General features: G+C 42.7%; 1 protein-coding gene across 4 annotated transcripts in view; it reads right to left on the reverse strand.

The window, feature by feature from the left end:
* Window positions 1-14,834, reverse strand: part of GRM5 (glutamate metabotropic receptor 5) — a 331,468-nt gene extending 316,634 nt beyond the window's left edge. For all 4 annotated transcript variants that reach the window (XM_024215245.2, XM_024215247.2, XM_024215246.2 and 1 more), the window contains exon 1: window positions 14,156-14,834. In XM_024215245.2, coding sequence (XP_024071013.2) covers window positions 14,156-14,834 — 679 coding nt within the window. The remainder of the gene's footprint in view (window positions 1-14,155) is intronic.
* Window positions 14,835-15,307: the final 473 nt, after the last annotated feature.

Consider the following 15,307-nt stretch of genomic DNA (forward strand, 5'->3'; position numbering starts at 1 on the left):
TATGGGCTACAGCTCTGTGTGAAGGAATAAAATCAGGACTGTGTACTTCCCCGCAGAATTCCCACAAATGTCAGTGGGAGGATGGCACAAAAAGGTCTGACTGAATATGGTGTCATTCATGCAGATCTTTTAGCTTTTATTATTTATCATAGAGAAGCAGATCAGAATAGTAGATGAAGCACTGGACTGGGAGACAAGGGACCTGGGTTCTGTCCTGGCTCTGCCACTGGTCTGTTGGGTGACCCTGGGCAAGTCACTTCACAGCTCTGTGCCTCAGTTTGCCCATCTGTAAAATGGGGATAGTGATATTGAACTCATTTGTAAAGCACTTCACAATCTATAGGTAGAAAGCTCTATACATGAGCTAAGTATTATCATCATTTGTTCAGAATCGCTCAGTGGGAACATAGCTTCATTTTTAGGACCTCTGCTATTCTGACCTTTATTTTTCTCCATTCCCCATTGTCCTCTTCTTTCCCATCTTTGTATTTCTCCTCTTCCCATCCTTCTTCATTTTCTTCCTGGCACCCACTCTCAATTTAAAACCTGATAGGCTTCATTCCCACAGCCTCCCACATGCCATCTAAGAAAATGATCTGTAATGAAATAGCTAACACTGTCATTCAGGAGTATTCACTCATACCTTAGAGCTAACACCCCAGTGAGATTTATCAGGTGGGAAGGGCACTGAACATCTCAGAATCATTGTTTCAGGCTCTTAGCAGACTCAGGCAGACAATGCTACATTGTTTGTTTGTTTGTTTTTTACTCCAATCATGATTTGCCAGTTTTCTTTGCAACCATTTGAGCTGACTGGGATATTTCAAAACTCTATGTTTCAGTACAGGTTTTTGTTGAAAGTTTGAACTTCGATGAAAAAAGGGATGAAATTTTCACTAAAATTTTCAGCCAGTTTTTCAGCCAGTTCTAGCTAGAAATTTGCTCTTTTTTTAAATGAAAGCTTAGATTCTGCAGGATTTGAATAGGTCATTGCAAGCTGCAAAATACATCAACTGGCCTTGGCGTCTGACACCCCTGGTCTATTGTGTCTCTAAAAATCTCATTAAGAAATCTTTAGTGCATTTGTCCCCGAAATGGATAGATGCGGTTGGAGTTGTGCCTGTCTAATTCACAGCAGAATCTGGTCCCATGTGTTTAATGATATTGAATGTCTTGGCATTTTGTGGGCTGAGACTTGTCACACAAAGGTGTTTTTGAGTCACTGGCAGGAACACCCACTCTTCCAACTGTTCAACAGTAAAAGCAGTAAAAAGCCTGTGTGTGAATGAGAAAAAAATATTAAAAGGCTTTTAATCTTTCAATTTTCTGTAGTGTCCAAAAAGCGTACAGTAATTACTGCCCACCTGTCTTCCCTGTGGAGTTTTCTTGACAGACGGATTTTCCTCTTGATAATGTAAGCACCTAGAAGCTAGGCTATAGACACCTGAGGTAGATAAGGATATCTATATAAGGTCTCGACATCTATGTACTTATATGGCTCCCCACACTGCAGAATCTGAGTGCCTCATCATCTTTCATGAATTTATCCTAACAACACTCCTGTGAGGTAGGATTATTATCCCCATTTTACAGATGGGAAACTGAGGCACAGTGGCCTAGACCCGCAAAGGTATTTAGATGCCTAATTCCCATTAATTTCAATGGGACTTAAGTACCTAAATACTTTCGAGGATCTGAGCCAGAGACACTAAATGACTTGCCCAAGGTCACATACAAAGTCTGTGGCGGAGCATAGAATTGGTTCTCCCAAGTACCAGGACACCACCCTGAGCCTCCTTGGGTTAGATACCACCACAAAAACCATGGGCCCATCCTTTTCTCATGCCAAATATTCTGCTCAGAATACATTTTCTGCTGGCTTAATTCTGGAGCTTTGTTTCCAGCCCCACTCACTGGCCAGAGTAGGTGAGCCAGCATGAGCTGGGGGCAGTAATTAACTGCTGGTATCGTAAAGTACTATTCCTGGGAGCCAGAATTGTGATTCAGAGGTTTGACTCTCAGCACAATTCCTCTTTGTTTGGTGCAGTTTACACATCAACTCTCCTGCAAGGTGGTCCTTAATGTCACAATTTAGCCCTAAGTGAACAGCTTGCGAACAGCCCATATAATGGAATCTGTCTGCATAAACTGTTCACTGAATAATTATGAATAATGCATAGATCTGTAATAATCAGCGTCAGTTTGGGAGTAGAAATAAGGACCAATTTAGCCATGAATAATTCAGACAGCTCTAGTTACAAGGCATAAGGCCAAAGAAAGATGAAGATAGTAAAATCAGATCAGGGAGGTGGGGTTGAGATATAACCAAAGAGGTGAGCTCAGTGGACCAAGTAACCTTTATTTATTCCATAGTTTCTTATTTCTATAGAGCTTACATTCTTATTGAGTCTTACATAGCTGACCTAGAAAGAACTTCATTTCCAATCTGTACTGGCAATTGGGTATTGGATAATTCCAATTATTATACAGCATGCATAAGGCTTGATATCTCTAAACACATTCAGTGACAGTCAGTCACAGTGGCATTTATGCTTTACAATTTCCCTTACAGTTGGACACCTTCGAATTGAACATTAGGACTGAAAATCAGGATGATACTACTTCCCTACCTCACAGGGGAGCTGTGAGGATAAATAGATTAAAGATTGTGAGTGGCTCAGGTACAATAGTGATGGTGGGATGAGGATAGATAGATTAGATAGTTTAGAACGGCCATGCTGGGTCAGACTAAAGATCCATCTAGCCCAGTATGCTGTCTTCCGACAGTGGCCAATGCCAGGTGCTCCAGAGGGAATGAACCGAGCAGCTAATCATCAAGTAATCCCCCCCCCCCCCGCCCCCCCCCCCCCATCAACCATTCCCAGCTTCCGGCAAACAGAGGCTAAGGACACCATCCCTGCCCATCCTGGCTAAGAGCCATTGATGGACCTATCCTCCATGAATTTATCTATTCTTTTTTGAACCTGTAATAGTTCTTGGCCTTCACCTACTGGCAAAGAGTTCCACAGGTTGACTGTGCATTGTGTGAAGAAATACTTCCTTTCGTTTGTTTTAAACCTGCTGCCTATTAATTGCATTTGGTGACCCCTAATTCTCGTGTTATAAGAAGGAGTAAATAACACTTCCTTATTTACTTTCTTCACACCAGTCATGATTTTATAGACCTCTGTTATATCCCCCCTTAGTTGTTGCTTTTCCAAACTGAAAAGTCCCAGTCTTATTAATCTCTCCTCATATGGCAGCTGTTCCAGACCCCTAATCATTTTTGTTGCCCTTTTCTGAATCTTTTCCAATTCCAATACATCTCCTTTGAGATGGGGTGACCACATCTGCACGCAGTATTCAAGATGTGGGTGCACCATGGATTTAGATAGAGGCAATATGATATTTTCTGTCTTATTATCTATCCCTTTCTTAATGATTCCCAACATTCTGTTAGCTTTTTTGACTGCCGCTGCACATTGAGTGGATATTTTCAGAGAACTATCCACAGTGACGCCAAACTCTCTCTCTTGAGTGGTAATAGTTACTTTAGATCCCATCATTTTATATGTATAGTTGGGGTTATGTTTTCCAATGTGCATTATTTTGCATCTATCAACATTGAATTTAATCTGCCATTTTGTTGCCCGGTCACTCAGTTTTGTGAGATCCCTTTATAGCTCTTCTCAGTCTGCTTTGGACTTAACTGTCTTGAGTAGTTTTGTATCATCTGCAAATTTTGCCACCTTACTGTTTACACCTTTTTCCAGATCATTTATGAATATGTTGAATAGTACTTGTCCCAATACAGACCCCTGAGGGACACCACTACAGTATTTACCTCTCTCCATTCCAACAACTGACCATTTGTTCCTATCCTTTGTTTCCTATCTTTTATCCAGTTACCGATCCATGAGAGAGGACCGTCCCTCTTATCCCATGACAGCTTACTTTGCTTAAGAACCTTTGGTGACAGACCTTGTCAAAGGCTTTCTGAAAATCTATGTACACTATATCCACTGGATCCCCCTTGTCCACATGCTTGTTGACCCCTCCCCCCCAAGAATTCTAGTAGATTGGTGAGGCATGATTTCCCTTTACTAAAACCATGTTGACTCTTCCCCAACAAATTATATTCATCCATGTTTCTGACAATTCTGTCTTTACTATAGTTTCAACCAAAAATTGGCATCACATTAGCTATCCTACAGTCATTTGGTATAGAAGCTGATATAAATGATAGATTACAAACTACAGTTAGTAGTTCTGCAATTTCACATTTCAGTTCCTTCAGAACTCTTGGGTGAATACTATCTGGTCCTGGTGACTTATTACTGTTTAGTTTATCAATTTATTCCAAAACCTCCTCTAATGACATCTCAATCTGGGACAATTCCTCAGATTTGTCACCTAAAAGAATTGCTCAGGTTTGGGAATCCCTCTCACATCCTCAGCCGTGAAGACCAATGCAAAGAATTCATTTAGTTTCTCCGCAATGGCTTTATTGTCCTTGAGTGCTCCTTTAGCAGATAGATAGATAGATACTGGATTTTGATTTGCCCTCTCATTTAGGGCATTGTCCAAATCCTTTCAAGTAAATAAAAAAACTCCCCATTGACTTCACTAGGTTTTGAATCAGGCCCTTAGTGGAGTGGTGATTTGACGAGAGAGAGAGAAAGAGAGAAGGAAAAGCATTGCCTAATGATTAACACATTCTAAAGTTCCATTCTACTATGAAAAGCAACCATGCAAAAAATACGGTAGCACCTTCTTACTCCACAAATTTGCTCCATAGGATCACAGAGTCATACAGTGTTTCAATATTTAATTGCAGCTAGCACTGCAGACCCAATGCAAAAGTGGGAAATGGAGCTAGATTCTATTCCTTCTCAAGCTTTATCAACAGAACTGTTAACTAACTTTCACCTACAAAGCCTCATTCAAAGTTTTCCCTCATTTGCACCTATCCAAGCCAGTTACACTTATGCCACTCTGTTGGACACAATAAGATTGCACAGGTGTAACCGAGGGCAGAATTTGGCCTTTATTACTGGTGATGATGCAGGTGAAAGAAAGAGCACAGCTTGACTTTCAGATCCCAGGCTAAATTTTCAGGGCTGGTACTTAGACAAAACATCCTTTTACTTGCATACTCAGCAACTGTGATACTCAAGTCATTGAGTCACAATAAATATGGCAACCTCTGAGACTATTTCTGTAGTCATTTTTTTCTGAGAAGAACCACACTTGGAAAGGTTTGTGGACTCTATAAGTAAATTCATTGGGAAAATACAGAACATGCAGACCTCTATCTGGGCCAAAGTGCAGTCTCCTTCGTTACATTCAGAGATGCTCACATAATTGAGTGTGCTGTAAGTATTAATTGTTCACTTCAAAATATAGATGGCAAAACACAAACAGAATCCATTCAAAACAGGGACTCCATACCTCAGCCATAAAAACACACAAGTGTGTTGAATAATCTTGTAGTTATGTTTGGGGTTTTTAACCTATTCATTACCATCTTTTTCCAGGGGACAGGGAGTGAGTGAGAGTAATTAGAGCTGGGCAAATAAAGGATTTTTCCATTTGGTGGCAGTTTTGAAGAGTAAAAGAAAAAATAACCATCGTGATTTCACGGTGACCCAGGAGCCGAATAGCTGGCTTCAGGACACCATGGATATTTCTGCGGAGCACCTTGTGATGATGCTTGGCATCACCCTTTCCAAGTCCCTTACAGCCTTTGCCATGACCAGATATGCTGCTATCAGCTTCAAACTACAGGGTACTGTATACAAGAAAAACAAACAGCCGGAGAGGTGAGAAGAAAGAACCAGATGAAAAGGTAGGTTATCAGAGGCAGCTGCAGGCTGATTAATAGGAAACTTCAGCAGTAAATGGTACATGTTTACAGGCTGCAGCTGTGCTGGCTAGCCGATAAGGTGAGCATTAACAGCAGCCTGGTTGACACCCAGAAGAAGCTTTCCGCTGGTTGATTAGCAGAGGAAGCAATGAAGAAAAACATGCCTAGAAAGGAAAATCATCTGTGGAACCAATGTGCTGAGATACTGTGCCCCAGTCCTGGTGTCCACACTTCAAAAAGGATATTGAAAAGGGTTCAGAAAAAGCTACAAGAATGACACAAAGTCTGGAAAACCTGCCTTACTGAGAGAGAGACTTAAGAGCTAGAACTATTTAGTTTATTCATGACCCAAGAGAAGTTTAAGAGGTGACTTGATCGTAATCTACAAGTACCTACATGAGGAGAGGATTTCTGAAAGCAGAGGTCTCTTAGGGCTTGTCTTCACTACTGGCTACATTGGCACTGCTGCCATGGATTCATGGATCAGGAGAAGACGCAATAAGTCAACGGCAGAGCGCTCTCCCATTGACGTCAGTACTCCACCTCCCCTAGAGGTGGAAGCTATGTCGACAGAAGAGCATCTCCCCTCACCAGAGCACGGTGTAGACACCACTGTACGTCGATTTAAGCTACATCAACTTAAGTTACGTAACTAGCGTAACTTAGATTGACTTACCTCATAAGTGTAGACCAAGTCAGCAGACAAAGGCATAACAAGATCGAGTGGCTGGCAGTTGAAACTAGATTGATACAGACTAGAAATAGGACACAATTTGTTAATAGCGAGAGTAATTCACTATTAGAACAACTCACCTAGGGATGTGGTGGGTTCTCCACCATTTGAAGGTTTTAAATGGTGATTAGATACCTTTCTAAAAGACATGCAACAGCTCAAACAGAAGTTATGAGCTTCATACAAAAATTACTAGGTGAAATTCCATGGACTTAATTATGCAGAAGGTCAGACTAGATTAGCATAATGGTACCTACTTGCTTTAAAATCTATTAATCAAGTGTGGAGAGGAGCTATAGGACCAACCAAGGAGACTTGCTGTGTGACTTTGGTGCTAGAGCAACTGAAACTTGTGGGTTTTGAGCACATTAAAACATTTTGATCTTCAAGCTGTTCCCAAAAGATCAATAAAGCCACAGACTAGGATTAAAAGGCTAAAAAAATATGGTGTCTGGATGATTCTAGGCACTTCACTTCTACGTTGCTGGTTCAAATCCTGCCTAGGTTGGTAACAGACGTGTTTACCTGTCTGGTAGTGGCTTTTCTGGTGTCAGTCTGGGCTCCAACAGACAGGTATACATGTCGCAGCACCACAACAATTTGCACTGACCAGTGTCTTTAATGGCAGTCCCAACATAGAGATCTCAGACTGAATAGGCATGAAGAATTTTAGGCACACTGGCATCACTTTATAGAATCCATTGCTGCTACCCTCTCTTCACACACAGGTGTCTAAAATTGGGTGCCAAAATCCAAGTAGGTGGCTACTTTAGGCACTTAAGGAATGACTTAGGCTCCTAAAGCATCTCTCCATCCTCTCCTAAATCTCCCAAATACAGATTTAAGCATCCACATTTGAGAACTGGGTTCCATGTTGAAACTGTTGTGTTGGTAGAAGACGTCAGTCTCCGATAAGTTATCTCAGTGCCCTACGTACTATGCACGTCTCTCAGCCTGCTAGTAGGAACTCCTCAAGATTTCAGTTTCAGCCAGAGCTACCAATAGAAGAAGTTAGCAGAGGAATGCCTCAGATAAAATTGAATAAACATACCGGGGGCGGATCATTAAAATTAGAATCTTCATTTTTTTTTTATTTTATTTTATTGCTTTTTTTACCTGTCTCCTCTCAGCTGCTAAGCTGAGTTTTGGCCGTGTGGAGTCACTCTGTGAGACAGTTTACCAGAGGTCCCTTTTCTAATGGACGTGCCCAGTTATTGCCCTTCCACATTACCTTGCACTCCTTTGCTGAGCTCACAGCAGTGGCTGTCCCACATCCATCGTTCGCCGGCACTGTGACAATGTAGTTGATACGGTTTAGGCCTTACACATCCTTGCAGTTTGGGTCATGATTCAGGCTGGTTATATATCCAGTCTGCCAGAATCAAGGATATTGCTCTAGATGAATCCTTACTGTGGTTTACTTGAAGTGTCATCCGCAGAAGGTGGATAAGCAGTTGGCTCAGAAATAAGGATTTTTTTAAATAAATTGGGTTGCCTCAAAGATATATGAATGGCCTCTATTATTTTCTGTTTGTGCTAATAGCCATCCAGATCAGTGTGTATCCTCCTCAGTGCATGTGTGTGCATTGTAAAGCATGTGTGTGATATAACATCATGTTACAGCAAGATAGCCACACTCCAAGTAGTGAAGAGACCGCAGTCAGCTTTTAATATGATGGAGGCGACATTCATCTCTAGTGAGTTGATTCTAAATTAAATTAAACCAAAATCCATAACTTTTAGTTCACCTCCAAGATCACTAACGGCTTCATTAATGATTCAAACAATGACTAGTCAAGATGCTTTCCAGCAGGCTGACAAGTTTAAACGCCTGATTCTGGTCCCCACTCCACCCCTCCTACTCTGTTCCAGCCACCAAAAAGTCACAGTAGGCCAGGGGAGAATTCCCAAAGTGCGGCAGCTGCCTAAGGACAACCTAAGTGGCCCTACACAGCCCCCCGCCCCTACTGGGTCACAGCATAGGGGGGTTTGGTGGGAGTGGGTAGGTTGGGGTCAGGCAGGAATGTACCCATAGCAATCAATGCAATGGAGCTTTGAGACTGCAGTACAGTCCATAGGCAGCCCTAGGGAGGCTGGCGTAAGACAGAGCAGCTGCATAGGGTGCTTTAATGCATTCTGGGAGTCATATCAGCTCCCTACCCTAAATCCAGGGGGTGAAAAGGGGATATGGAGCCCGCTCAGTTCTTTTCCTCTTTTGTAGAAATTTGAAACCTGCCAGTGAAACAGCCCTCACTGGTCAATGGTCCATGAGAAAGGATTTTCATGCCATTATGACCCTTTACGAACTGCCCGCTGGGCATGTGCAATGAATTTTGCACAGGGCTTTCACCAAGCTGGTAAAGTGTGCAGTTAAAGACGATGCACGCTGGGCATGTGTGTCTGACTCATTTGCCTATGTGCTCAGTAGTGACAAGGGCTGAGACACTTGAGGAACTCTGCAGCTGGAGAAAGAGCACTGACATGGTGATATTTTGCAAAGCCAAGTGCTTTAATCCTACTGGAGATTTCATATGAATACATATTGGCTCATCACCCACATTCATTTTAGGAATACAGGATTCATGGTTGCCCAATTCCTCCCTATCCAGCCAAAAAGCATAGTTCCAAAATCTCACTCCAGCATCACACGTTTAATGCTGTTTAACACGGTTTTGTTGTCCTTTTTAGCTCTTGGATGATTACTGTTCAGAAATAATTGTCCTCATTAACTTAAGCCTTCACTCTGCAAGATTATTAATACAAGACAACTTTTATTATATGCAATATCAGAAATGTAGCCATCAGGAGACAGTCTACTTTTATATGTAGTTCCTCCGATAGGCAGAAACAACAACCTACTGATTTAGAGGCACTAACCAATGCAGATCTGACTCCAGCACCATTAGGATTAGCCAAAGGTGGCTCACCAATCACTCTTGGTGCATGTGAACACTGACGATTTACCTGATATTCGCTCTTTCACTGTTTATGTAAGGAAATAAATTGTACTGTCAGAGCTAGGGAACTAGGCTGGGGCTCAGGAGACCTGGGTCTAAACCCAGTTCTTCCAATGATCTTGAGCAACTCACTTCTCTTCTTTGTTTCCCCTCCTACCTTATGTCTATTTAGATTCTTGGGGGAAGGGATAATCTCTGTGTGCTTGTATAGCACATGGCTGGAAAATAAGTAATGTGACAGACCCAGACCAGTGGGGTACAGGAGTCTGGTAGAGGGCAAATATACTGGTCACTGGATGAGTAGTTTTCTGTTCCCTGAGTGACCAGAGCAGGGGCTGCACTAGAGTAATCAGGAACCTGCTGGAACCAGTCAAGGCAGGCAGGCTAATTAGGACACCTGGAGCCAATTAAGAAGAAGCTGCTAGAATCAATTAAGGCAGGCTAATCAGGGCACCTGGGTTTTAAAAGGAGCTCACTTCAGTTTGTGGTGGGAGTGTGAGGAGCTGGGAGCAAGAGGCGCAAGGAGCTGAGAGTGTGAGGGTGTGCTGCTGCTGGAGGACTGAGGAGCACAAGCGTTATCAGACACCAGGAGGAAGGTCCTGTGGTGAGAATAAGGAAGATGTTTGGAGGAGGCCATGGGGAAGTAGCCCAGGGAGTTGTAGCTGTCATGCAGCTGTTACAGGAAGAACTATAGACAGCTGCAGTCCACAGGGCCCTGGGCTGGAACCCGGAGTAGAGGGCGGGCCCGGGTTCCCCCAAACCTCCCAATTGACCTGGACTGTGGGTTCTTCCAGAAGGGAAGGTCTCTGGGCTGTTCCCCAACCCACATGGTGAATCTCTGAGGCAAGAAAATCCACCAATAAGCGCAAGACTCACCAAGATAGAGGAGGAACTTTGTCACAGTAATAATATTTTCCCTCCACTTCAGGGATTACTGGGTGAAATTTTATGGCCTGTGTTATGCAGAGGGTAGACTAGTGGTACCTTCTAACCTTAAAATCTTTTAATCAGCCAGGATGGACCTTCCCTTCACTTTCCTCCCTGTCCAGGTCCTCTCCTAAGGGCAGCCATGAGGTGTAGGATCTCTGCCTCCTGGGGATGGAAACATTCCCCCTCAGGAAGTCAGAGATTGCGTGTCAGGGCTCATGGTGCCCTGCCTATACATGTAGGCAGAAGGGAATGAGTGCCGACACTTAGGCTTACGGAAGATCCTGAAGGAGGGGCTGGGGGCTGCCATCTCAATGGTTAATGCGCGGGGATCATGGATAAGATAGCAGTTAGGCGTAAGAGTGGGATTTAGCATTTTTACTCATATTTGAAATAATAATAATAATAATGGGTGTAAATCAATAGGTAAATGTGCAAGAGTCAGGAGGTTTAAAAAGAAATAGAAACTAGGCAAGGATGAGTTACAGTTAAAAAATAAAACCTACAAATAACTAGGTAGACAGGTAGTTGGGAATAGTTTAGACATATTTTTAAAAGGGGAAATAACAAGGCTCATGAATAGCGTCACCCAGATCTATTTGTATGTGTGTGTTGAATCCCTTTTCCCCAATCTTCATCTGTGTTTTGTCATTTTTTTTCCTCTTTGGGACAGCAGCAAGTGTTTGGAAAGTGCCCAGCACATCTGAATGAATTCCTATTTCTATAGCCAATTTTAAAGGCAAGCTGTTAGCATTTTATGTTTATTTGTGGAATTCTGAGGCTATTCAGACAGGGAGGACATGCTCATCATCTGGATGTGACATCAGATGGTAGGATCCCAATGTGTGCCTCTGATTCTACGCTCACCCACTCCCACTGCAAATCAGGAGTACCTCCAATGACATCAATGGAGCTACTCTGGTGTAAACACGGTGTAATCAGGCCTTGGAGGTTTCCACTTGGCAAGATCTTTGTTTCCATGTAAAACACCCCTATGGAAACACAGTACTTCAAATGTTAAGTTCTTTAAAACTGCTTTGCAAAAATTAACCAAACAATACATTTGAACAGTGAGGATCTAACCCTCAACTGGTGTAAAACAGATGAAGCTCTGCTGAATTTCACCAGTTGAGGATCTGCCCTTCGGCTCTAACAATTCTTTCCAGACTAAGCAAAGAAAAATCCTTGATGTTTCCTTCTATGCTTGTGGATTCTTGTTTACTAGAGATTGATCATAAGATAAAGCACAGCATTCATTTGAAACATCTGGAAATCCAGCTCTCCATCGGTGGTTACACTTTTTTGGGGGGGAGGGGAGGTTAATTATTATTTTTTAGTTCAGGTGGTGGTAGCATCCAAAGGGCACAAGGCATTTTCCAACACAGAGGAAGACAATCCCTGCCCCAAAGAGTATACCATCTGAAAAGACAAAACCAGACACAGATGCAATTTGCAAAAAGGCCCAGATGGTGGGCAGCCTCTGTGTGGCCAGGCAGGGATGGAAAGACAAGCAAGAAGCTTCCCCACCACCTTTCTTGGGGCTGCTTCAATAACAGGACACCGAAAAGTGGACAGAGAGGCTTCTTGCTCCACAATTAATGGTTGGCACAAACTGCATTTCCTTATCTGTGCAAAGAACAGCATTAGGAGAGACTGGGCATCTCTCCAGTGATGCTCCACACCACACCCTATCCAAGGCTTTGGCTTAAAGGCCATCATCTATTCCATGTGTTCAGGATGGCGATAAGCAAATATCTTACTAATTACACATTTGGTGGTTGTTGGGTCCCTTCTTCCCATCCCCAAACCCATCCACCCCCCTTGTCTCATCCACAGCAGCGATCTCTAGATCAATACCAGTGTTCCGATGCCCCTCATTCCCAACATTCAACCACCGCTATGTAACCACCTTCTGTGGTCATATTATCAAGGGATGCATGTTACTGTCTGGTCTATGTTGTGTGTCTATGACGTGTGAGACAGACATCGACACAAGCTCAACTCTGCTTGTGTTGGATGTGTGACCTTAAAACGGGGACGTTGCTTGTGCAGAAGTTGGAAGAGTTAAAAAAGTGACATCATATGATAATATGCAACACTAATATATCACTTTTATCCTCCTCCTTTTTAAAATAATGCTCCCAAGCTGATATTCACACACATTTTGTGATGGGAAGGTCCGACGTGGAGGTCATATGGCCCATAGCAGCTTCAGCGCATGATATGATGCTGTGTGATTTATACCCTGTTACATTAAACTGCTAATGTATTCATGCATACATATCTGAATAAGACTGCAATTACTCATCATCCCTCATGATCAGGATGGAAAAATTGCTTTTAAAAATCTGCATATAAGTTCTAAGACAGTTTACATTCACTAGGGTTAATGGTCTTTTAATACTTAGGTCTAAGTCCTATACGATGTGTTATAGATATCAGCCAGAGTAGAGGAGGTCACCACACCCATGTATCAGGTCAACATTACCCCGAAAAGATGGGTAAAGTGCCTATCGAAGCACCAGATCCACAGTATGTGTGTGGGGCAGGGAGAGGGGGGAAGAGCTGTTGCCCAATGGTTGTGATAAAGCAAATAGCACATCTGCAGACGTGTTCAACACTTGCTGGGCAAAGAAATATACTGTTCTTTTGGACAGCATGCTTACTACTACACATTTACTCTACCCCATGCTGTAAGCACTGTGTGACCAGTACTGCCACACCACTCCCACTCTCTGGTGTTGCTCAGGCATGTAAAAGCAGGGCTTATACTGGTTTGGGCTTGCTTTTCCTCTCACTTACCCCAGTGTAGTAAGCCAGTGTAAACCATGGGGGTATCAGGCTCTTTTTCTCATTTGGAGTCTTCCTTCACTCCTCCCTATCCCATGCTTTTACTTCATGGACTTCACAGTACAGTGTAAAATCTCTAATCTTGGAAGAAACTTAAAGGAAGGAGAGGCGTGTAGGGCACAATTCTGGCCTGTTACACACCTGCATGGAACATGGGAGTGTGACAAAGGTGCAAGAAGGCTCTCCCCACCCATCCCCAAATGCAGAGGAGCAGATATAGATTAAAAAATTGACCTAGTGGTCCATTAAATACTAGAGAGAGGTCCTAGAAAAATGTTCTCCTTGATCCTAAGGAGGTGTGGTCACTCAGAGCACTGGCCAGGTCCCCAAGTCTCTTATGCATACACTCATACTGGCATCAAGTGCTAACGAGAAGCATGTGGCTCAGCTACTATCACTGCTCTCCCATGCCCCAGTGCAGCTCATACTGCTAAGACCAGAATTACCTCCCTTAGCAGTTGCCACCACCATAAACATAATGAATATTCTAACTGCTTTATTGAGTAGTAGCTACATTAAGCTAATTACCCAGCCAATTTTTAAATGTCACCTGAAGGACTTTATGTAAGTGATAAATGATATGAAAAACACATTTCACACTGTGAAACTCTGGATTTCAAACCTTCTGTTCAATCAATACCAGCCCAATGTCACCGAGACACATCAAATGTATGAAATTAATGTTTAAACTAAAGTATGTAATCCACACCATTCAGAACTAACAGGTTAAAAAAAAGAGACAACGCTATAATCATCTAGTAATTAACTACCTACTGCTTGCAATTCAAAATCATGCTTGGATGAAAAAAGCAGAACACTTGCCTTCAGTATGTACAGCAGAAACATAGGTCCAGTTATAGCGTTTGACAATGTCCACCATAGCTCGAGCTTGCTGTGCATCGGATGGCACGACTCTCATGAAATACTTGAACAGAGTTTTGTCACTTAGGTCCATGCTCGTGGCAGAATAAGCAATCTGAGGTATATTGAAAAGCTGCAACAAGTTCTGGACCTGGATCGCTACTGAACTAGAACCAGGTCCAATGACGCCGACAATGGGTTTCTTGGAGCGGATAGATGTTGAAGATCCATCGACACAGCGCACTATCCCCTCTTCTTCTTCTGATGAAATAAGAGAGTCCCTTATGAACTCAATGCTTTGCTCCAGAGCCACAGCAGAATGCCAACAAGAGTCCCTTATTTCACAGCCTAGTGTTATATTTGGCAACAGTGTTGGGTCCAGATTAATTCTGTCCAGGGTATGAAGCATCGCTTCCACTCTCTGTATGCCATATTGCTCCCTTACCTCTCCACATTTTCTCTCATGGACCTTGTCAACAGTTGGCTGATGGTGGACAGAAAACAAAGCTCCAATGATAATATCACCAGGCATATGTGCAACCACCCTTCTTTCATTGGACTGTGCAGAAACCAAAAACCCAAAGTTCCCACTGGCATCTTCCTTCGATAACAGGATTGCAAGGAACAGCAAAAGGACCATCTTAGGAAATAGTTTAAGCTGGTAGAGACAACATGATGGAATAAAACGGAGAGTTGTTAAAAAGTAGTTAGAGAATCTTTTGGATAAAAAGAGCAGGAAGCTGATGGTTAACCAGGCATTTCCACCTATTCTCTAGGGAACCACCATCGTCTCCAAGGGAACAGCTAGGCAGAGCTGCACATGTGATCATAATCTTCATAACCTTTAAAAAAAAGATACGGGAAATAGCTTTAAAATCAGTTGTAAGGATGTCTATTCCCTCTGCTGTCAATGGTGATAACAACACATCACACATTTACTTTTTTCATTATCTTGCAAGCTAAAAAACCTTTTTGTGCTTTACCATTTCATTATGCTGGGTCAGGTCCTCAGCTGGTGTAAATCAACAGAGCTCTACTGAAGCCAGACCGTTTAAAGGGGATACACAAAAAGCACTTTGAGGAGCTAATTTCTAAGGCACAAATGGCAGTTAA

Source organism: Terrapene carolina, unplaced genomic scaffold (assembly GCF_002925995.2).
Source record: "Terrapene carolina triunguis isolate 2854851 unplaced genomic scaffold, T_m_triunguis-2.0 Scaffold97, whole genome shotgun sequence".
Taxonomy (NCBI): domain Eukaryota; kingdom Metazoa; phylum Chordata; order Testudines; family Emydidae; genus Terrapene; species Terrapene triunguis.